General features: G+C 57.9%; 1 protein-coding gene across 3 annotated transcripts; it reads left to right on the top strand.

Moving 5' to 3' along the window:
- The first annotated feature begins 253 nt into the window (after positions 1-253).
- On the top strand, positions 254-18,729 carry DUOX2 (dual oxidase 2). 3 transcript variants are annotated; one of them, XM_075530753.1, is made up of 34 exons: positions 254-323; positions 547-636; positions 835-999; positions 2,401-2,588; positions 2,692-2,893; positions 2,993-3,159; positions 3,436-3,496; positions 3,625-3,721; positions 4,292-4,382; positions 4,645-4,747; positions 5,180-5,343; positions 6,477-6,652; positions 6,873-6,991; positions 7,447-7,590; positions 7,799-7,912; positions 8,189-8,391; positions 8,644-8,829; positions 9,626-9,851; positions 9,940-10,033; positions 11,891-12,078; positions 12,475-12,483; positions 12,600-12,669; positions 12,933-13,016; positions 13,538-13,716; positions 13,817-14,044; positions 14,167-14,266; positions 14,885-14,934; positions 15,166-15,293; positions 15,538-15,691; positions 17,105-17,337; positions 17,554-17,712; positions 18,027-18,182; positions 18,265-18,393; positions 18,607-18,729. In XM_075530753.1, the coding sequence occupies exons 1-34, from the start codon at positions 254-256 to the stop codon at positions 18,727-18,729; spliced, it is 4,650 nt and encodes a 1,549-aa protein (XP_075386868.1). The 3 variants fall into 3 exon arrangements, with proteins under 3 accessions (XP_075386868.1, XP_075386869.1, XP_075386870.1); XM_075530754.1 differs by lacking the exon at positions 12,475-12,483 and having other exon boundaries at positions 254-313; positions 528-636; XM_075530755.1 differs by lacking the exon at positions 12,475-12,483.
- Positions 18,730-22,831: the final 4,102 nt, after the last annotated feature.

Genomic DNA, 22,831 nt, shown 5'->3' with positions numbered 1-22,831 from the left:
AGGCTTCGTGCCGGGGCGGGGGCGGGGGGGTATTCCCTACTGGGTTGGTGACTTGAGGGCACCGAGGTCTTCAGGGCGGCTAGAAGTCCTAGAAAGAGCGGCGGGTGGGCGACGGCGCTGCTGAGAACTGCGTTCCACTCATTGGCGCCTTCCAGACGCCCCCGTCCCCACCCCACCTCCGCGACCCCGCAAGGCAGGCCGTGGGCAAGGACGCCAGCTCTGTGTCCCTCGCTCCCCAGGCCGCGGGAGCAGCATGTTCGGCGCGAGGCCAGAGGCTCTGGTGCTGCTGGGCGCCCTGCTGACCGGTCCTTTGGCCCCAGCGGGTGAGTGTCGGGCTGGCGGCACCGCGCGGGTCCCGGGGGTCCGGGAAAGGAAGGGGGCCCGGAGGCGCGGGCTAGCGCTCCGGGGAGGCCAGGTCGGGCGGGACCGCCGCGCGGCTCGGCCCCATGGGTGTGGTTGGGGGCCGCTTGGTCGGCCGGGGGCGCGCCGAAGCCGCGCGGTCTCCGGAGGGTGGCGGGGTGACGGAGCTGCTCTCGGAGCCCACAGGCGGCCAGGAGGCCCCGTCACTGCCCTGGGAAGTGCAGCGCTACGACGGCTGGTTCAACAACCTGAGGCATCACGAGCGGGGCGCGGCCGGTGGGTCCCCGGGCGCGGGCGGACAGGGCAGGCGGCTTCCCCGGGCGCTGGGGCTCGGGCGCGCGGCCGGTCTCCGCGCAGCGCGCGGTCCGCCGCACTCCTGGTGCCCAGGAGGTGGCGGCGGGGCGCGGGGAGACCGGGAGGGTGGATCCCGACGGAGTGACGGTTCGGATGGATCCCGCTCGCTGCCTCCCGCAGGCTTGCGGCTGCAGCGCCTGGTCCCGGCCAATTACGCGGACGGCGTGTACCAGGCCCTGGGGGAGCCTCTGCTGCCCAACCCGCGCCAGCTCAGCAACGCGGTCTCGAACGGGACAGCCGGACAGCCTTCGAGCCGCAACCGCACGGTGCTCGGGCTCTTCTTTGGTGAGGGCGAGGTGCCCCCCCACCCAGGGAAACCACGGGGTCCGCCTGGCGCCCAGCTCAGCGCTTAGGGAAAGGGGTCTGATCCACCAGCAGCCCTTGGAGGCTGCCTCGAAACGGTGTCCCCAGTTTGTTGGGTGCTGTGGTGACCCCGGTGTAGGAGAGAATGAAATTGTGCTTTGTCCTGCGCCATCCTCTCAATGGTCCTCATGTTCGAGCCCGTCACAGTGCCCAGCCATCTCCCTCTTTCCCCATAGCCTTCTATTTTAAGCATGGCATCCTATTCCAGGGTCCGATCTCTCCCGGTAATATGTCCAAGGTGGTGAGACAAGTCTTGCCAGCCTTGATTTTAAGGAGCATTCTGGTTGTACTTCTTCCAAGAAGTTGGTGGCGGGCACCCTCTTTCATTACTTTTAGAATTCGATTTTGAGGCTCGCTCAAACGAAGTTGAGGAGCCCTGACCACTCAGCCAGTGGTCCCAATAGGGTTGTCACCCAGTGTGGTGGTTCTTACTGTCACTATGTGCCCCCAGTGTCCCCTATTGGGCCAGACCATACAGAATCCTCAGCCAAGTTTGTTAGCCATTTTCATAGAATAACGTGATTGATAGCTATAAATTGCTTAGATGTTACATTCCTCAGATGACATGCATATGAACAACAAATTTTAAAAGTTATGGATCTAGGGTCATAATGCTAATGGCCACAATATTGTAGCTAAAACACTAGGTATTTTCAATAAGCCAGCTACTGTAAAAACTCTGCCAGCAAAGAAAATAGCTTGGAAGTGTCGATGCGATTCTAAGCATGAATGTCATTTAGTAAGAAGGTTTAAAAAAAAAACAAAACAGCATAGAATTTTACTCCTGTAGGTATCCTGACACACCTAAGCCGAGCAAACAATCGTTTTTGTTGTAACTAACCACATGGAGTATTTTTCTTTTCTTTCTTTTTTGATATTTTTCTTAAAACGAATGAATTTCTGCTGAAACTGCACAAAATTTTTATAGACCATTACTTTTGTGTCACCCTTTCTGACCCCCCTTCGACCCACACGCGGGTGTGACTCATCTCCCACCCTCCCCCAGTAACATCACTGGATGCAGTGATTGGCCTCAAGGTGGCTGCCCCAAAGCTTGGCTGCAAGCCCTCAGGGGTGCTGAGGAAGAGAGAGGTGGCGGTTAGCTTCCCTGGAAAACGACAGTCTTGGAAACCCTTCGGGGCAGTGCGGCTCAGACTCCGGTGGCTGAGTCGACTCCACCAGGGCAACGGAGGTTAAGCCAAAACGTTGGGAAGCTGGGGCCGGTGGACTCGCTGGCCTTTGTTTCCATGGAACCCCAGGAAGCCGCGGGGGCTCGGGCAGCACTGGTTGCGCCCCTTGGCTCAGCGCTTTGCCCTGGCCTAGGCTACCACCTGCTCTCCGATGTGGTGAGCGTGGACCGGCCCGGCTGCCCCGCCGAGTTCCTCAACATCCGCATCCCGCCCGGAGATCCCGTGTTCGACCCCGACCGCCTCGGGGACGTGGTCCTGCCCTTCCAGCGGAGCCGCTGGGACCCCGAGACCGGACAGAGCCCCAGCAACCCCCGGGACCTGGTGAGGCCCGGCGGGCCGCGGGCCGGGATGGGGGGCACCGGGGACGGTCCGGGGGGGCGGGGAGCAGGCGGGCACCAACCCGCGCCCCTCCCCCGCCCCGCAGACCAACGAGGTGACCGGTTGGCTGGACGGCAGCGCCATCTATGGCTCCTCGCACTCGCGGAGCGACGCGCTGCGGAGCTTCTCCGGGGGGCAGCTGGCGACCGGGCGCGATCCCGCCTTCCCCGTGGACTCGCCGCCGCCGCCACTCATGTGGGCAGCGCCCGACCCCGCCACGGGCCAGCGGGGCGCCCAGGGGCTCTACGGTGAGGCGGCTGGGGGCCGGGGCGGGGCGGGCCGGGGCGTCCCGGGGTGGCGGCGGCGCCCCCCAACACGTGCGTGTGTCCCCCCTTGCCCGGCCGCAGCCTTCGGGGCAGAGCGGGGCAACCGCGAGCCCTTCCTGCAGGCGCTGGGGCTGCTGTGGTTCCGCTACCACAACTTGTGGGCGCAGAGGCTGGCGCACCGGCACCCGCACTGGGGCGACGAGGAGCTGTTTCAGCACGCGCGCAAGAGGGTCGTCGCCACCTACCAGGTGCGCGCGGCCTCCACCCGCGCCCCGCCCCTCCCCCTTTCCAGGGAGACCCTCCTGCCCAGAGGGCGCCCGCCTGGGGGAGGGGGGGTCCTCCAGCACACATCACTAATCCTTTCCAAACAACCCACCCAGAGTCACTTGTGGAACAGGCCTCTCCACCTGGCCTCTCCCAGCGCTGCTGGGGCCAGGCACTAATCTCCCACCTAAGGGGATCCCTGCCCCCAGCCACTTGACAGTCTCCCCGCCCCCCTCCTCTCTGCCCTCTCCACCCCGCAGAACATCGCGCTGTACGAGTGGCTGCCCAGCTTCCTGCAGCTAACGCCTTCTGAATATAAAGGTGAGAGTCGAGGGGAGACTCGGGCTAGTTGAGGGGCAGAATCAAGCTCCAATGACCCAGCGGGGTGCACGTAAGGGGAGGGTGTGGGGTAAGGAGCCTATTTCTTTGATGGTGGCCTCTCTCCCCAGGGTACCGCCCTTTCCAGGACCCCAGCATCTCCCCGGAGTTCCTGGCGGCCTCCGAGCAGTTTTTCTCCACCATGGTGCCCCCGGGAGTCTATATGAGGTGAGGGAGGGGCTGCTGGTGGGAGACACTGGCTGGCAGCCACCAGATACTCCTGGGGGGGCCTAGAGTCTTTCGTGTCTCCAGTGTGAGAGGAAATTCAGAGCCCTGTTTAGGATCCTGAAATGGGACCCTGGGTTGGGGGCTAGGTAGTGGGTTCCATGTGGGGCTAACCCTACAAGTGGGGGAAAGAGAAGGCGTTCTCTTCCTGAGTTAAGAGTTACAGTCTGGGAAGCCACAGGGACCGTTCTACCCTGTTGTACAAGGTCCTTAGGAGCCAACATCCACTTGGTAGCCCTGAGTTGTGTCCCATTTTTCCTAATGGTTGAACTTCGGCTGCTGAGAGCAACGTTTCTCCAGCAGTGGGGTCACCTTCTCTGCGCCTATCTACCCCACTGGGTGCAGACAGCAAGCTCCCTCCACCTTCACACGTTCATTGCCAAATCCCTGCCTTGCATGCCCCACGTAGTGAAGCCCCAACCCTGACCTGACCATCCCTTGGGCGTCTCTCGCCCTACTCAGTCCCACTCTTGCCTGAATCCCTTCACCGCCCCCTTGGTGTCTCCATTTCAGAAATGCCAGTTGTCATTTCCAGGAAGTCTGGAGCAAGGATTCTGACAACTCGACCGCTCTCAGGGTTTGCAACAGCTACTGGATTCGTGAGGTCAGCCTGGGGGCAGAGACAGGTGTGGGGAAGATGGGCCAAGGGCCATGTCTACACAGGCTGGGGAAAGCAGTAACTGGTTGAGGGCTGGTGGGAGAGGCAAGGGAGGGAGTGAGCAGGGGAAAATCTGGGAAGAGACCAGGACTGGCTGAGTGTCCTACCTGTGGAGGTCACAGCATTGGGGTGAGAGCCTGGGCACTGAGAAGGCCGAGGGGCTGGGTCTCTAGCTAGGGCTTACCTGGAAGGTGGGGTTTACTTCCAGAATCCCAACCTGAGCAGTGCGGAGGCGGTGAATAACCTGTTGCTGGGGATGGCCTCTCAGATCTCGGAGCTGGAGGACAGGATCGTGGTTGAAGACCTGAGGGGTGAGTACTGAGTCCCAAGGATCAGGGCCTGGAGATCCTTCTCGGTTCATCACCGGGCAAATCTGGACCATCTGCAGTACACACACACACACACACACACACACACACACACTTCAAATAACCACTAGGAGAAAATGAGTTTCAAACTTTAAAAAAAACACAATTTACAGTCTAGTGTTGTTTTAATTATAAATTACTTATGTCTGAGTGAGTGAACAAGTGAGTTTTTAGGGAGGAAATCCTGCCAGGGAAATTGTCCCTGATCACACATGGCGACACTGACCCTACATCAAGGCCATTGCCAGGGCAAACCTGGGCAAAGCCTGTACCTAGAGGAGCGCTGAGCAGGGTAATGGTGGAGACGGTGTAAAAAGCCCCATATGAGGAAGGGTTGGGGGCAGAGCCCACCAGCCGGCCTTTTCTTTTCCTTAGATTACTGGCCTGGCCCCGGCAAGTACTCTCGCACAGACTATGTGGCCAGCAGCATCCAGCGTGGCAGAGACATGGGGCTGCCCAGCTACAACCAGGCTCTGATGGCCTTCGGCTTAACGACCCCGAAGAACTGGAGTGAGCTCAGTCCCCACAACGAGCCCCAGGTCAGCATGAGGAATGGAGCCACAGGAGAATAGCAGCTAACGTGTTCCTATTCATAGACCAACTCCTTCCATCTGTTCCATGGTGCCAGGTATCATTCTGACTCAGTGGTCCCGCAGGACAGAGCAAAGGAGTCCCATGTAGTTTCCAAGGCTGTGGTCTTTCTGGAGGCCGACGGCCTCACCTTTCTCATGCACAGTGGTGGGTATGTTTGACCATAGACCTTTGTTTAGCAACTGAGGTCTTGACCACTGTGCTATCAAACAGACAGACAGACAGGCAAAAACCAAGTACACTGCCATCGAGTGGAGGTGGACTCATAGTGACTCAATTGGACAGGACAGAACTGGCCTTTGAGGTTCCAGGACTGTAACTCCTTAGGGGAATAGAAAGTCCTATCTTTCTCCCATGGAGTGGCTGGTGGTTTTGAACTGGAGACCTTGAGGTTAGCATCCCATCATGTACCTACTCCACAGGGATCCCTACTGTGCTATGCGGGCTCCTTTACATGCATGTAATAAAGTAGACACAGTAAAACCCAAGAAAGCCGACACCTGTATGGGAGGAATGGAAAGAGCCCCATTAAAACGAGTGACAGAAAAGACTCCCACCGCTCCAGTCCACGGCACCTGAGGTGTAGGGGGGCGGGCAGTTCTTTGAGCCCCAGCTCTCACCGCTACTATCATTATCCTGGTTTTAGGGACAAAGTAGCCAGTCAATCCTAGAGGCTGGCTTTAAACTCAGGTCCCCTGACTCCAGCGTGTGTTCTTAGCCGCTACATGGTACCTTTTCAACAGGGGGTCTTCTTGGTTGCCTTCTATGATCCCAGTCTTGCAGTGTTCGAAACTGCTTGCAGGGATTAGGTAGGCAGTATAGCAATGACCACAGGCTAGGTCCTTGGACACCCGCCTCACCATGGGCAGGGACGCAGATCCCCACCCCCCACCCCCAATGGCTAGCCCCTGCCAGATGGACAAAGTGCTTAGGAATATGAAGAGGAGTGACCTCCACCCCCCCCCCCGACTCCCGCCCCCCAGCCAGGGCAGAGCCACAGGGCAGGGGCCCGACATCTAAAGGCTGGGACAGCAGTGGCTGCCCTCCGGGCACACTCTCCTCACCTCCTCTGCTGGCCCAGGTGCTGGAGGCCACAGCGGCGCTCTACAACCACGACCTGTCCCGGCTGGAGCTGCTCCCCGGGGGGCTCCTAGAGAGCCACGGGGGGCCCGGACCCCTCTTCACTGCCATTGTCCTGGACCAGTTTGTACGGCTGCGGGATGGTGACCGCTACTGGTTTGAGAACACCAGGAATGGGTAAGGCCTGCCTGCCCCCCTGCCCCCAGCCCCTGTTCCCGCCTCAGCTTCTGCCTCAGCCTGGGCCCAAGACCCTCTCTCTCTGGCCCCAGGCAGCCCCCATGAGCCCCAGCCCCTCTATGTCTCTTTCCTCGGCTGAGTCCCAGAGCTTGAGGTTGCTGCAGGGTCTGTCTGTATCTCTGTCCTGATTCCAGCCACTTCCCATCTGTCCCCAACGCAGGCTGTTCTCCGAGGAGGAGATTGCGGAGATCAGAAATACCACCCTGCGGGACGTGCTGGTGGCTGTCACCAAAGTGGACCCCAGCGCCTTGCAGGCCAACGTCTTTGTCTGGCACGAGGGTGAGCATCCAGGGAAAACACAGTGACAGTGGCCAGAGCAAGGGCCAAGACGGAGAGGACTCCCTCAGGGCTGGGGCAGAAGCCCCATGTGGCCACTCCCCCAGTAAGGCCTGGCCCAGCCGGGTCTCTGGCTTTCACTGTGTGATCAAGCGAGGTGGATGCTGAGGGGCAAAGAATGGATCGGAACTTGAAAACATTTCAAAACCATTTTGTGCAACATTACCCAGTCGAGGATCGATCACTTTCTACACGTTCAGCGCGCACAATTCCGTGGTGACGTTGACGTCTCCAGGGATGTGTAATGTGGAAGGGGCGTTTTGGGAGAAACACGTGTCGGGGCAGTCGGCAGGGGTGAGGAAGAGGACAGCTTGGGCAGGCCTTTAAAAGACCGCAGGGAAGGCTGCTCGGTGGAGGAATGTATTCTTGGGTTTTGAGGTGTGGGGTTTTCTCCTCAGGTGCACCCTGCCCTCAGCCCCAGCAGCTCACAACCACAACCAGAGGCCTGCCCAATTGCGTGCCCATGACCGTGGTGAACTACTTTGAGGGCAGTGGTCTTGGGTTTGGAATCACCCTTGTGGCTCTCTGCTTGCTTCCCCTAGGTGAGCCTTTCACCCTCACCCCACCTTCCCTCTTGGGGCCTCCCTGCTCCCCACAGCTAGTCCCGTTGTTCTGTAGGGCAAGGTCCTTGGTACCTTGACAGGGCTCGAGGCCAGGCTCAAGGGTCTTGGGAAGGGAGGGGAGGCAGCCAAAGGCCCAGGGAAGCTGCAGGCAAGGCCCCTCCCCACGGGCTCTTCTGGTTGTCTTCAGTGAGTCTGCTCATCGCGGCCGTGGTGGCCCATTTCCGGGGACGAGAGCGCAAGAAGCTGCTGAAGAAAAGCAAAGAGAGCATGCGGAAGGACACAGCCAAGGATGGGGTGCCAGGTGAGCTGGGCTGAGGGCAGGTGGGGGGCTGGGGGAGCCCCTAGGAGAAAGAACCAGGTTTTGAGAATGACGATGGCAACAAATGTACATATGTTCTTGACACAATGGATGTATATATGGATTGTGATAAGAATTGTACGAGCCCCCAATAAAATAATTAAAAAACCAGATTGCTGATTCAGGGGGAAAGTCAGGCTTCGGGGTACCTGCTGGCCCTGGTAGAGGGTGAGCCCCAGAACCTCGTAGGATCACTCTGCCCCATTGCCTCTCCTCCAGCGACGGAGTGGCCGGGCCCCAAGGAGAAGAGCTATCCCATCATCATCCAGCTCCTCACAGACAGGGGTCTGCAGGTCCTGGACAGGCAGCTCGCCGTGCTCCGCATCATCCAGCTGCGGCCCGAGCAGCAGGTCAACCTCATCCTGTCCAGCGACCGAGGGTGCCGGGCCCTGCTGCTCAAGATCCCCAAGGAGTATGACCTGGTGAGGCCACCTGACTTCCGCATCGCCCCAGCCTGGGAAGTCCCCTTAGGCTACTCTCTCCTCTGCTACAGAGCAGCCCTGCGGCCCGTGGAAGCTGGGGAGAGAGACTCCCTGCAGACACTGGACCCATCCTGAAAGGGTGGGGGGGCGGGGCCAGTCTTTCCATCCTTTCTTCAATGCTAGCCCCCACCCCCTGCCAGGGGAGGCGCAATGTGACGCTCCCAGCATCAGTGCGCCCCTGCTCTCACCCAGGTGCTGCTGTTCAGCTGTGAGACCGAGCGAGCCACCTTTGTGCAGCACCTGCGGGACTCCTGCAGCGGCTGGGGCTTGGGCGTCCACATGGCCGCGGTGGATGAGAAGGAGCTGTTCAGGAAGGCGGTGACCAAGCAGCAGCGGGGACGCATCCTCGAGATATTCTTCCGGCACCTTTTTGCCCAGGTACCGTGACCCGGGCCTTTGGAGCCTGTGGTCCGTCTGGTGCTGTGGAGCGAGGGGACCAGGGACGACGGATCGACCCCATGGGGGGGCGAACTTATCTCTGAGCTCTCTCGTGCTTAGTCACTGAGGAGTCACCAGTCACATCTCTGCTTTTTACCTCCATTGTTTCCTTGTCTAGAAAACCATGGTTCAGACAGCATCCGCCCTATTGGGTGGGTGGACTCATTAAGACCTTCTCCTAGGCCAGTGGTGTCTGGACCCAGAAGGCTCAGCCTCACCTGGGAACTTGTTAGAAAAACACTGGGCAGGGCTTAGCTCCCGTTCCGTGTGCACTTGATAAGGGCACGCCTTTTTCCATTTACACGCACAAACAGAGATCAATTTCTGGGCACAGGGCAGCCTCATGCGGCTTGACATGAGCATGTCCTTAGCCTCTTCCTGCTGGTCCACCTGTGTCTACTGTGTCTTTGTATCTCTTACTTTACATGTTCACACTTGGCCCACCCCCGCCCCCTCTCACTCCACTCCCAGACTCCCTATGTAACATTGCTGACGGGGGGTGATGGGGGGGGGATGCAGAGAAGGCTGGTTGCAAGAGGCTTGATTCACCCCTTCTGCAGGAGAGTCGATGCCTGAGCCAGAAGTCTGTCTGAGGACCAAGGAGCTACCAGGGCTCAACCTTTCTGATTGGATTTTAGGGAGATGAGAAGGGGAGGGGGCGGTGTCACGGAACTGCTTCCAGACCGGCCTTCTTCTCTTTCTCCCCTTCTCCCTCCCGGCCGCTGTCCAAGTGCAGGTGCTGGACATTAACCAGGCAGATGCAGGGACCCTGCCCCTGGACTCCTCGCAGAAGGTGCGGGAGGCCCTGTCGTGCGAGCTGAGCAGGGCTGAGTTTGCCGAGTCTCTGGGCCTGAAACCGCAGGACATGTTTGTGGAGTCCATGTTCTCTCTGGCCGACAAGGATGGCAATGGGTACCTGTCCTTCCGGGAGTTCCTGGACATCCTGGTGGTCTTCATGAAAGGTGGGGACCAGTGGGGTGGCAAGCCTCATCCAAGGCCCTGGATGTTTTTCAGCAGGGAGCTAGCTGATAGCCACCTTTCTCTACCCAGGCTCCCCCGAGGATAAGTCCCGCCTGATGTTCACCATGTATGACCTTGATGCGAATGGCTTTCTCTCCAAGCAAGAGTTCTTCAACATGATGGGGTACGGGGTATGGGGTGGGCCATGCTTGCAACTTCCTGATGTTTTACAGAGGGACACAGGTCAGGTCAGAGGGGGGCAGGCAAGGTGGCTATCTGCTGTGAGAGGCAGGGGTCCAGACAGAGTGGACGTCTCTCAGGGTGCCCGGTTCCAAAAGTTTACCTGCCAGGCCTCGGACTCTAGGCGGGTTTATAGCCGCCCTGTTGCAAGCATCCAGCGCCTCCTCAGTTTCAAACAAGGCCAACGCCACCACCCAAACGCCCAGCCCAGCCAACAGCAAAGCCCCGGTGATGCTCTCTGACTTTTGTGGGTGCCTTTGGATCCTTGAAAACAAACTCTGTTTGCAAAATCCAGCACGCCTAACACTGTCTGACACACACCTAGTAAAAGGATGGATGGATGGATGGATGGATTCTTCTAACACACATCCCATGACATGCAATCGGAGTAGCAACCTGGCAGCTCCTTTCCATTCCAACTCATTCTTCCTTCATCTTAAGCCATTTCTGTTTCTGGTGTGCTGGTAAAGGTCAGCTTTGAACTTCAGGTTCTGTGTTCTTGAAATCAGTGCCCAACCACAAAGGTTCATAGCTCTTTGCTCCCCGCTGAACCTGTCCCCTCTGCCCTGTGCTTGGGACATAGAAGCGCCCAACACATAGTCGCTGAGTAAGATAAAAGGGCGTGAATGAGTGAATGGATCGAACTCACCTCTCCCTTTGCACCACTTCTACTGCCTTACGCATCCCTCTTAGCACCCAAGGACCACACTGGACAGGGGCTTCTGGTTCTTTCTCCTTCTCCTTTTTCTTCTTCATCATCATCATCATTTTATCCCGGGGGTGGGGCGGGGCTCTTACAAATCTTATGACAACCCATCATTCAGTTGTATTAACGCACACTTGTACATAGGTTGCCATCAACATTTCCAAAACATTTTCTTTTAACTTGAGCCCTTGGTATCAACTCCTTTTTTTGGCCTTCTCCCTCCTGTTTTTTGTTTTTTTTTGGGGTGACTATTTATTTATTGTTAATCATTAGAAACGGGTCTTCTGAAAGGGCTAGGATAAAACTGGTGGCAGTCAACAGCCATTTGGGTGTGTCGCTGCAGGCTCAGCCTTGGGCAGGGCTCGAGGGAATGTAGGAGAGGGTCCCTGCCACCAAAGGCTGAGTGCCCACCCCCAGGTCCTGTCACACAGAGGGATGCTTTTCTGGCAGGTGACGGCACTGGTGGCTGTGCCGGGCGGACTGGGTCTTTTCCTGCTGGGCTTATCCCCATGGGTACGGCCTGTTTGCTTTTTTCCCCAAGTACAGCCCAAGAAATGTGTGGCCACAGCGTGGTCTGCCACCATCAGTCTGGGGTGGAGACACTCCCAGCTGCCTGCCAAGATGCTGGCGCAAGGAAGCAGTGGGCAGTCCAGCTCCAGCTCCTCCCCACTCTCACTGCCTCATGCTCCAGCTTCACTGAGAAAATGGGGGTCCAGGGGCCCAAAGTGAGCCAGGGCCCACAGAGGAAAGTGGGCAGAGAGCCTGCCCTGACAAGCGTGTGCCCTGGACACATCCCAGCATGAAGTGACACTCTAGCTGGGCTGCAGTCTCCCAGGTCTCTGGGCTGCTTTCTCCCATGGCTCAAGGTCACTTTCAATTCTCTTCTACCTCCTGAGCTTGTGGCCACCGCACCCAGCTCCATATCATCTGCGGGCTAGGTGAGCACCTTCTTGGTGCCACTTCCCGGGTCACTGGGAGCCACATGAGCTCATCTGGCCCTGCCTCACCCTGCGCCCGCCTAGACCTGGCCCAGCCGGGTGACAGCCTGCTCTGTCTGTGGTCCCTCCCTCCTCTTCCCTCCCTCTCCAACCCCAGCTCCTTCATCGAGATCTCCAACAACTGCCTGACCAAGGCCCAGCTGGCCGAAGTGGTGGAGTCCATGTTCCGGGAGGCAGGCTTCGAGGACAAGGAGGAGCTGACGTGGGAGGACTTCCACTTCATGCTGAGGGACCATGACAGCGAGCTCCGCCATACGCAGCTCTGCGTCAAAGGTGGAGGTGGAGGTGTGTGGCTATGCAAGGAAGGAATCAGGGGAGTGGCTTCGAAACTGAAGAGGTCCAGGTGAACAGGATCCAGAGCTTACATTCGTCCATTCCTCCGTGCTCAGCACGGAGCCGTGCCCATGCCCTCAGGTGTCACTTAACAATGTGCACTGAGCTGTCAACGGCAGGGTCAGGGGTGGCCCGAAATCCTGCCTGCTTGCTGCTCACCACGACTCACGCACTGACCAGTGTGGACTGTATCTACCTGGAGGAAGAATGCTGTCTTCTTGACACCAAGTTGGGGGTCATGGACCTGTAGGGGGGCCTCCCCCAGAAGGGGTGCCCCTTTCTACCCTTCACAAGTTGTCTAGCAGTGGCCACCCTGTGTAGGGGGGCGTACTCAGAATGGGGAGCGAGGGGGAACAGGCAAGTCACTGGTAGGGCCCTGGAAATCTTTCTGGTGGGGCAGGGGAAAGCCCTGGTCTCCGCCCCCGCCCCAACTGCCCTGTGGGGAAGCCTGTCTAGCTTCTTCTCCTCCGCAGGTGTTCAAGACATTTTGAAGCAAAACATCAACTCCCGAGTCTCATTCATCTCTCGGACGCCCAAGGAAAGGTGAGCAGACACTGGGTGTCGGGAGGTCCCCTGGAGAGAAATGCAGGGTGTGGGGCTGCTGAGTCAGCCCCAGGAGCCAGGCAGTTGCTCTCTGAAAGTAGTCCTAGCCCCCATTCCAGCTGCCTCACACACCCTAGGCCACTCAGGAGCTTGCTGGCTCCTTGCCCCTCTAGGCCAGCATTGAGTTAACCCAGAAGTTCAGAGTACATGAAGTCACTAGGCTCTGCTGTCTCCCCCACCCCACCCCCCTGCCCTTCTCACAGCTCCTGTGCCAATGGACTGGGCCTTCCTGTCTTAGAAGCTCCAGAGCTGGGAGGCTCTGGGTTGAAGAAGAGGTTTGGCAAAAAGTGAGTGCTTCCTAGATTCCTGAGGCTAGGGAGATTGGGACAGAGTGTCAGGGTTACTCCCTGCCACCCAGGGACCATCTGAGTCTCACATTTGTCCCTGGCCTGGTGTGTGTGTTTGGGGGGGTGGATAGAAGGCAGTCAAAGTGTTCTTCAGCCTCTGCCTCCCCACTGGACCTTCTCTTCCGTCTCCTCATCTTGTGCCTCTCTTCGTACTGTGAATCGGTCGGGGTTTGCAGGGCAGGCCATTGCTTTACATTCAGTAGGTTGCACCCCATTCTTTCGCCTTGCGCTCCAAAGTAACACCAAGAGGATAGTTCAGGGTGTCCTGGCTTCTGCCTGCTTTGAGCAGAGCAGCCAGGCCCGGGCAGGGCGGGGGACAGGGTGGACCAGAGGAGGGTAGAGGACTTGGGGAGAGTCTGCTCCTCAGTGTTTGCTGCTCTTCCTTTGAGGGCCCAGTGCGACCTCTGTGGGGGAGACCCGAGTGCCCTGACCTCACAGCCACCCTGTCTCCCCCACAGCAGGCCGGTGGGACCCCCTCCCAGACTGTACACGGAGGCGATGCGGGAGAGGATTCGCCGGGGCCTGCTGGCCCAGAAGCTGCAGCAGTACAAGCGCTTCGTGGAGAACTACCTGCGGCACATCGTGTGCGTCGCCGTCTTCTCGGCCGTCTGCGCCGGCCTGTTCGCAGAGCGGGCTTACTGTAAGGGCTTGGGGTGGGGGGGACCTCAGCATCCAGGTGGGAAACCCAAGGCACCGCCCAGTGCCAGTGCCTTGCCTACCCCTCCTCTCTCCCTCCCCAGACTACGCCTTCACCTCGTCTTCGGGCATATCTGAGACCACCTTTGTGGGCATCATCCTGTCGCGGGGCACGGCAGCCAGCATCTCCTTCATGTTCTCCTACATCTTGCTCACCATGTGCCGCAACCTCATCACCTTCCTGCGCCAGACCTTCCTCAACCGCTACGTGCCCTTTGACGCCGCCGTGGACTTCCACCGGTGGATCGCCATGGCGGCTGTTGTCCTGGCCAGTACGTGGCTCCCGGGCACCCTCCCCACCATGGCCTCTGCCAGGTCGAGCCCCGGGCTACGCTCTGGGTTGGAGGTAGAGCGGTTCCGGGGTGGCCCCTCTAACCAACGACATCTCTCTCAGTCTTGCACAGTGCTGGCCACGTGGTCAATGTCTACATCTTCTCGGTCAGCCCCCTCAGCCTGCTCTCCTGCATCTTCCCTACCGTCTTTGTCAATGATGGGTCAGTTCCGGGAAAGGCTCTCTTGGGGGGCACCTGGGAGGGGACTTGAGAGGCCAAGGAGCAGGGAAAAGGCAGCCCTAGAAAGGCAGCTCCCTCTGTGAGCAATAGGGAGAAGCCTCACTTCGGGAAGCTAAGAAGAGATGTCCAGGTAGCCTTTGAGGATGAGAGCCGGCAGTGCTTTGCCAGCAGAGGACGTTGGGAGATGAAGTTAGAGACTCTCCCCGGGTGTGCTGACGTACGGTGAGGGAACACATCTGACCTGGCAGCCAGGTGTCTGAGAAGAGGATTGCCACGTCAGCCAGCGGGCCAAGTCTGCCAACTGAGCATTTCCTAGGTGCCCGGCATGATCCCAGGCACAGGCACACAGCAGTGAGCAAAACACACTGAGCCCAGCGGTCAAGGTCAGGGTAGCGTGGGAGGAGACAGTGGTGAGAGGGTGGGGAGTGCACTTGCAGGAGGCTGGAAGGGCCACAGGCCGTCTGGGTGGAGGACTGAGCTCGGTGACCCCAGCCTCCCCAGCATAAGCCTGGGTTGGTGGGAGCCGAGTCGTGCTGCTGGGTGGAGGTGAGGGTGCCTCTCCGGCCCACGCCAGAGGCTCAGAGTGCCTTTGCCTCCCAGGTCCTTGCTTCCCCAGAAGTTCTACTGGTGGTTCTTCCAGACGGTTCCAGGTAGGCGATGGTGATCTGGAGGGGGACCTTGTCCGTCTGAGGACCTCAGCATCTCCTGGGAAAGCGGGCTTGTCTATAGAGATTGAGGACTTCCATTTTTAAAACTAAGTCCAGCTCCAGCCCTGCTGTACCACCTGCTGAGCAGTGGACAAATGGAGGGGATTTTCAACCCAGTCGGAGGTCCTCCTTGGTGACTCTGTCGTCCTGCCCCGCCCTCCCCCTCCCCCCCAGGCATGACAGGGGTGCTCCTGCTCCTGGTGCTGGCCATCATGTACGTCTTCGCCTCCCATCACTTCCGCCGCCGCAGCTTCCGGGGCTTCTGGCTCACCCACCACCTCTACATCCTGCTCTACATCCTGGTGAGGGGCTTTTCTGGACAGAGCCAGGCCACGGGGTGTGGGGTGGGGGTGGGGAGCACCAGTGATGGGAGGCGGAGGAGTGGGCTGAATCTCATTTTAGCTACAGCTGAGATCCCAGACCCTGAGCCCGTGTCAGCCCAATTGACCCAGTCCCACCCAGGAGTGTAGCCTAGGCAGGGCAGTAGGGTGCAGGGTGGGCCCAGCCTGGCTGGGCCTGAGCTGTCCTCGCTGACCGTGTCCCCAGATAATCATCCACGGCAGCTTGGCACTGATTCAGATGCCCCGATTCCACATCTTCTTCCTGGTCCCGGCACTCATCTATGGGGGAGACAAGCTGGTGAGCCTGAGCCGGAAGAAGGTGGAGATCTGCGTGGTGAAGGCAGAGCTGCTGCCCTCAGGTACCAGGGCCCGGCTTGACCTTACAGGTGCAGAGTCCTAGAGGTCAAACCTTGGAACTTGGGGAGATAGCTCCCCAAGCTGCCCGATCCCATCATGGACCCTGATAGCCTGTTGGGTTCCCGAGGCTTTCCTGATGAAAGGTAGCCATGGAAAGGGCTGCACGGGCCCCTGGGAAGTCTTGCTGGCAGAGAGCAGTGGCTGTGGAAGAGCCCACTGACAGGGCAGGCAGAGGGGCTCAAGGTCCCCAAAGACCCTCCACCTTGGTGGCCAGAGCAGTGCACCAACATTATATCCCTTCCTGGTGGTAGAGGCGTTCCATGTTGGGCTACTGGCCAGCAGTTGGAACCCACAGTACAAAGACAAAGCTCTCTACTCCGGGGAAGTTGCAGTCTCGGAAACCCCTAGGAGCAGTTCCACCTTGTCCTGTAGGGTCACCTTGGGTCGGGATCGACCCCATGGCAGCGAGTTTAGTTTGGATTTTTATCTTCTCTTAAGGGGCCCTTGTGGCATTGTAGTTTCAGGCCTTGAGTGGCCAATGGCAAGATCTGTGTTTCAAACCCAGCAGCCATCCCAGAGAAGGTGGCCATCTGCTCCTGTAGAGATACAGAGTCTCACGGACCCCCACAAGGTCTCTGTGAGCTCACGTCAACTCAATGACTTATCCTCTCCGAATAACCTGCTTCCAAGACAGGGAAACATGGCCCAGAAGGTGGGAGAGCTGAGTGTTGGCCAAGGCAGGACTTGGCTCCCTGTGGAGCGAGGCAGGAGATGGTTTTCAGTGTCACCAGTTGCCACCAGGGCCACCATGACTTACAGAGATTCCACGCGTGTCTGATCACGCCTGTGTCCCTTGGGGCTTTCGGTGGCTGATTATTTGGAAGTGGATGAGCAGGCTTAAGTGTCCCAGAACCACGAGCTTTTAGGACTCCCACAGGCAGCAAAAAAATCAACCTCATTTCAATGTCATCTCCAACAAGAGTGCCCTACGGACACCTCCCAGTGTCAGTGTGCGGCGGGCTAGCTCCAGCCCTTCCCTATCTCTCTGATCAACACGGAGAGCATTGGCCCTGGGCTTGGCTGTGGCTAGGCAGGAAAGATTCAGCTCAAATTTGAGAAGACCCTGTGCTGCCTTCCACTTGAGACACTTGAACAGCCCCTGGGGAGCCCAGAACCCCGTGGGGAAGCTGAGCTCTCTGGAGCTGGCAGGGTCCAGCTGGAAGAGGGTGCAGAGAGGAGTGGAGGCGCGAGATGGGGACCAGAAACCTGCTCTTGGGTGCCAGGAAATCGAGAAGCAGTGGCGCCTAGCTCAGATCCCGAGTCCCTTCGCTTGTGCTGTAGGCATGCGGAGAGGGAAGTGTGCCCAGTAATCCGCAGGTGACAGAAGCAGACTTTCTGCCCCCCCCCCCCCCCAGGAGTGACCCACCTGCAGTTCCAGCGGCCCCAAGCCTTTGAGTACAAGTCAGGGCAGTGGGTGCGGATCGCCTGCCTGGCCCTGGGCACCACCGAGTACCACCCCTTCACTCTCACCTCCGCCCCCCACGAGGACACACTCAGCCTGCACATCCGGGCCGCGGGGCCCTGGACCACCCGCCTCAGGGAGATCTACTCACCCTCAACGGGCGGCGGCAGTGCCAGCTACCCAAAGGTACTGGGTCCATCCCTGGAAATCTGGTGACTGGGCCTCAGGCATGGGTGGTGGGTCCCTGCCCTGTCCAATTACCCGTGGGCCAGGCTGGGAGTGGGAAGGGGGCTTTGGACTAAGATGGGATGTCTCTGCACCTTCCTTTCTTATGACCCCCCTCCATTCTGGCCTCCGGGTGAGGGCAGGGCCGGCACAACTCCCCTCTCCTCCCCTCTGCAGCTGTACCTCGACGGCCCGTTCGGAGAGGGCCACCAGGAGTGGCACAAGTTTGAGGTGTCCGTGCTGGTGGGAGGGGGCATTGGGGTCACCCCCTTTGCCTCCATCCTCAAAGACCTGGTCTTCAAGTCCTCTCTGGGCAGCCAAATGCTCTGTAAGAAGGTGAGTGCCCCACCCCCTTTCAAAGCCCTGGGGACGGGTGGCCCAGAGTGTGTCCCCATGTCACAGCAGACCAGCATGGGACGGGGCCCGGGCTCCCTCCCGCAGGGCCTTCTGAAGACCGCTCACCCACAGCTGTCCAGAGCCAGTGTCTGTCTGAGGTGGGGCTGGGCGACAGAGCATCTGTTGGCGAGAAGCTTTGGCTTCAGAGCATCCTGCTAGAGGCGGGGTGTCTTGTGAGGGGTGCGGGGTCCCTGAGCCTCCCAGATGAAAGTTGAACCGGGTCCCACGCTGGAGCCTCGTGTCCGTGTCCCCAGATCTACTTCATCTGGGTGACGCGGACGCAGCGGCAGTTCGAGTGGCTGGCCGACATCATCCGGGAGGTGGAGGAGAACGACCGCCAGGACCTGGTGTCGGTGCACATCTACATCACGCAGCTGGCCGAGAAGTTCGACCTCAGGACCACCATGCTGGTGCGTCAGGGCCGGCCGCCGTCTGGGCTGGACGCCGGGCCTGGCCGTGCCCGATGTGACCCCCCGCCCATCTTCCCCCCAGTACATCTGTGAGCGGCACTTCCAGAAGGTGCTGAACCGGAGTCTGTTCACGGGCCTGCGCTCCATCACGCACTTTGGCCGCCCCCCCTTCGAGCGCTTCTTCAACTCCCTGCAGGAGGTCCACCCCCAGGTCAGTACTGCTCCATGCGCTTGGCCTTCCCCTCCCCCACCCACAGTCCCCAAGATGGGGGTCCCAGGGAAAGCGCTGCCACTTAAGCTGCTCCCCGCCCACCAGGGCCTGGAGCAGATGTGCTGCCCCCTAGTCCCCCACCAGCCAGGTCTGAGGAGTGCTTCCTCCTGGGAGGGAGTACCTGAAGTGGAGGCCTGTCCCCTCACCTGACAGGTGCGGAAGGTCGGGGTGTTCAGCTGTGGCCCTCCTGGCATGACCAAGAATGTGGAGAAGGCTTGTCAGCTCATCAACCAGCAGGACCGAGTCCACTTCATGCACCACTTTGAGAACTTCTGAGCCACCTTCCTGCCCTGCGGCCAGCACCAGCACCCACCGCCTCCTCCCTTCCGCAGACCCAAGGTGCCCAGTCCTGACAGCGACTGCTCTGCCTGAGTCTGCCTGAGGCAGTACCTCCCACCCTACCCCTCTGCCCCATGATCCGAGAAAGCAGAGAAGAACCCCCGGCTCAGGTCACAGGAGGTGGTTATGAGCGAAATGGGGGGAAGGTGGAGAGATTCAAGAGTGCCTGCCTCCTGTGAGCCCCCAAATCTAGTTTTTGTGGCCTAAGACATTTGAGAGAGGATTAGGTGGGGGGTGCAATATTGGATGCAAAGAGAAGGCTTAGAGAGAGGATCCCATTGAGCCGAGCCCAGAAGCCACAATGGGCAGAACTGGTCAGACTCATCTCAGTCTCCGAAGATGTTTTAACGCCTGTTCCAGAAAGGAGCAGCCCCAATCCCAACCTTCCCTGCTCCCAGAGGGGCAGGAACTCCGAGGAGGAAACAAAGACGTCTCCCCAGCCCTGACCTTCTTGGTGTTGACCAACAATGCCGGCCACCTGCCCTTGGGGCCAGCCCCTCTCTGAGCTTTCTGGAGCAGCCTTTAGATCCACAGGCCAGGGGAGCAGACTCTCTCCCAGGCAGCCAGCCCCCTCTTCTAAGTGACCTCTGCCATAGGAAGTGGGTGACCAGCAGTCCAGTTTTCCCAGGATGCTCCTGGTTTTAGCACCGAAAGCCTCCTGTCCCTGCACACCAGGGCAGCTGGTCATCTCACCGAGAAGCCAGCTCTGGAAGGCACATCCACTCTGCTCAAGGCCCATCCAGCTCCTGCTCCTGTCGATGCTGTCCTAAAGAGCTTGGCTTTCATGTTTCAGACCCTGAGGTGTGATTTACATACAGTGAGACGTACATATGTATGACCACCCGGTCGAGATAGAAATGTTTCCACCACTTTGGAAAATGCCCTTGGGCCCTTCCCAATCCATGTCCCCCAGCTCCGCAGCGGCAACCACGACTCTGCCCCCCCTTCCTCCAGGTTACTGGGGTTGTCTTGAATGTGCTCGTTTGAGGCTGGCCACTGTCACTGCGCAGAGTGAGTGAGGTTTTGTGATTCAGGACCAGGGCTGTGTACACAAACAGTGACCCCCTTTGTGTCTCACAGTAGTATTTTGGGACACAGATGGACCGCAGTTTACTTATCCGTTTGACTTGTTTCTGTGACAACTGAGAATAAAACTGCTGTGGGCATTCTTGGCCTGTCTTTGGGGGATTTATTGCACTCGTGTCTCTTGGATAGCTATGCCGGAGTGAAACTGCTGGGGTCTTCGGCCAGCAGGCCCTGTAACAGGGAGCGCCCAGCCCATCTCCCCATGCCTGCACAGCTTTCTCTCCTGGTCGCTCCTGCTCGACTTCTTCGGCCAGGCCAACTGTCTCTGGCTCCCAACCTTCTCTATGGAAAAGAACCTCTCTCATAGCTGGAAGAGCACTGGCCTAGGAGTCATGGGATTAGACTTCTCTAAAGGAGCCCTGGTGGTGTCGTGGTTACGTGTTGGGCTATGATCTGCATGGTCAGCAGTTCGAAACCACCAGCAGTTCCACAGGAAAAAGACAGGCTTTCTACTCCCATAAACAGTGACAGTCTCAGAAACCCACAGGGGGAGGCGGCTATGAGTCAGCACGGACTCGATGGAAGCCGGTTGTTGTTACCCCTATCTAAGCCACTGTGCACAATCCTTTCACTTGGAGTCTATTGTCCCATGTGAAATGTCTGCAGATGTTGGGGACTCCAATAACTGACATCGACTTGGGCAATCATACCGATCAGAAAATGTATGAGGATATGTTACACAGTTGCAATACGTGATTATCATGAATCCGCCAGTTCCCTGACCGCACCATGCCTACAGTCCTCCTGCCAGGTGTGCAACATCATTGACCCTAAGTTCCACCCCCTTAGGTCTCAGCCTTATCTTTATCCCAGAATGCAGCTTGTTAGTGCCTTCAGCATCCCGTTCTACTGACTGCTCAAAGTATGTCTCGTCCCCATTCTAATCCCTCTCTCTAATGACTAGAGTAAGGAGGGTCATTAACACCGCTGCCACAGTTACCGACAACCTCCCTCTTCAATCCTGCCCGTACCCCAGCCCCGCAAGCGCTCCCCCCGCCCCCATACTAGGGCCCAAGGAAGGGCCTTCTGATGATTCCATCATCACTGAAGGGGTCTCTCCAGCCAAGTCTTGCCCAGATCCCAGGCACCAAGTGCTCCACCCACCGCCGCCCAGACCTCCCGTAAGCCAGTCATCTCTGTGATACAAGTGAAGGCCTTGCAGAGAGGAGCGACGTGTCCCTTGCTAGGACCTTTGACTGGTCCCTCCTTTTCTAGGACCCTGGGACTGTTTCTAAGGAGCTCTGGTGGCTCAGTGGTTCAGCACTGGGCTGCTAACGGAACGGTCAGCAGTTTGGACCCAACAGCCATTCATGGATGTTGGCTTTTGTCAAAAGCCTTTCTCGCACCAAGTGATATAATCATGTAGTTCTGTTTTCCTGGTGGACTGCATGAATTGTTCGGTAATGGCTGTGTCTGGGTTTGGTGTCAGCCTATACTCCCTTCATCAAAAGAGTTCCTTCCGGAATTTGCTGTCCTTTTCTGTAGCCTCGTGCCCCGGTGGTCTAGTGGTTATGTGTTGAGCTGCTACGAGGTTGACAGTTTGAAACCATCACGGAGACAAAAAGATGGGTTTCTGAGACTGTAATTATTTACAGGAGTAGAAAGCCCAGTCTTCCTCTCGTACAGCTGTGGGTGGTTTTGAACTGCTGATCTTGTGAATTACAGCCAATGGGTAACCGTTACACCACCAGGTCTCCACTGTTGGAGTATGGCCTTTTATAATACTGTGTTATCCTGTTTTATTTTGTTTGTAGAAAAAAAAAGATTGTGTGTTTCTATAAAGATTACAGCCTTGGAAATCCATTGCTGCAGTTCTACTCTGTCCTGTAGAATCACTATGAGTTGGAATTGACTTGATGGCAATAAGTTTTTGTTTCTTTGGTTAGTTTCTCTTTGGAAGCAGACTGGAAGTCAACATCTATGGGAAACGGAAGAGAGCGTATGCAGACAGATTGTCTAGTCTCAGGATTAAAGAAGCCTGGCAGGCAGGATTCTGGGTGGAGGGAGGCCTTCACATGTGTGAGTTGGAGAAGAGTCCCAGTCACATTCTTCCTATTAAAGTCATCCCCCCAATATCCTCCCATTATAGTGCTACCCTGTCACAAGCACATGGCTGATTGCTATTTGGCCGGCAGCTTTATCTATAGAAGCAGATGCCTTGTTACTGTTCTCCCCACTCAGGGGACAGTCACTCCCCCTTACCTGCCCCCAGCACTGGTGTTAGGTTACGACCTCCATGAACTCAGGTTTAAGATACTGCCCACTTTGTTACATAGGTAGGTGCGTGTGGTTGGGCGGGCATGCCTGCCCCGAGACTATATAAGTTCCTGAAAGAATACATTCGCGCTCTCTCTGGTTCCTGCTGTGATGAACAGGTGAGCCCTTGCGTACCTTGTCTTGTGTCGGTTTAATTCTTCCCTTCAAAAACACATGGTCCCTCAGGACTCATCTGGATGTGGACTGACTCCCACAAATGTCACCCAGTCATCCTGCAAGGTGGCCCTTGGGGTTGAGAAAAGGAGGTCCCCTGGGTGAACAAGTAGATGTGGAAGAGAGAGAAAGACCCCACAGAACTAGCTGCAAGTGTCCCAGAAAAAGGGGACTGAAGGAGAATGACTCACAGGATATATTTTGTGAACAGTGTTTGATAAAGCATCTATCCTGGGTCACAGATTTTAGTTTGGGGACCTGGGACACAGTCTCAGACTTGCCTCAGAGACGAGCTTGAGGACAGAATGAGCAACGAAGACATCGGGCCATTTGGAATTCTGCCGTGACTGGGAGCGAAGGCAAGGATGGAGATGGGGTGGGATGGGTTGGATCCAGGCCACGTGGGACGAGGACAGAGAGGTGCTCAGGTTGGGATCCGTAGAAGGAGTGAAAGCTGCATTATTTGTCTCATTTTCCAAAGTCCAGTCCGTTCTCTACCGCAACTGAAAGGGGAGTAAGGCAA

This window comes from Tenrec ecaudatus, chromosome 14, assembly GCF_050624435.1.
Source record: "Tenrec ecaudatus isolate mTenEca1 chromosome 14, mTenEca1.hap1, whole genome shotgun sequence".
NCBI lineage: Eukaryota > Metazoa > Chordata > Mammalia > Afrosoricida > Tenrecidae > Tenrec > Tenrec ecaudatus.
This window is presented reverse-complemented; position numbering and strand designations above follow the sequence as displayed.

Coding starts and splice junctions, on each gene's coding strand:
- DUOX2 (XM_075530754.1), top strand. CDS start 254: ATGTTCGGCGCGAGGCCAGAGGCTCTGGTGCTGCTGGGCGCCCTGCTG. Junction 5,344..6,476: donor GTCCCCACAACGAGCCCCAG/GTCAGCATGAGG, acceptor CTGCTGGCCCAG/GTGCTGGAGGCCACAGCGGC. Junction 6,653..6,872: donor TTTGAGAACACCAGGAATGG/GTAAGGCCTGCC, acceptor TCCCCAACGCAG/GCTGTTCTCCGAGGAGGAGA.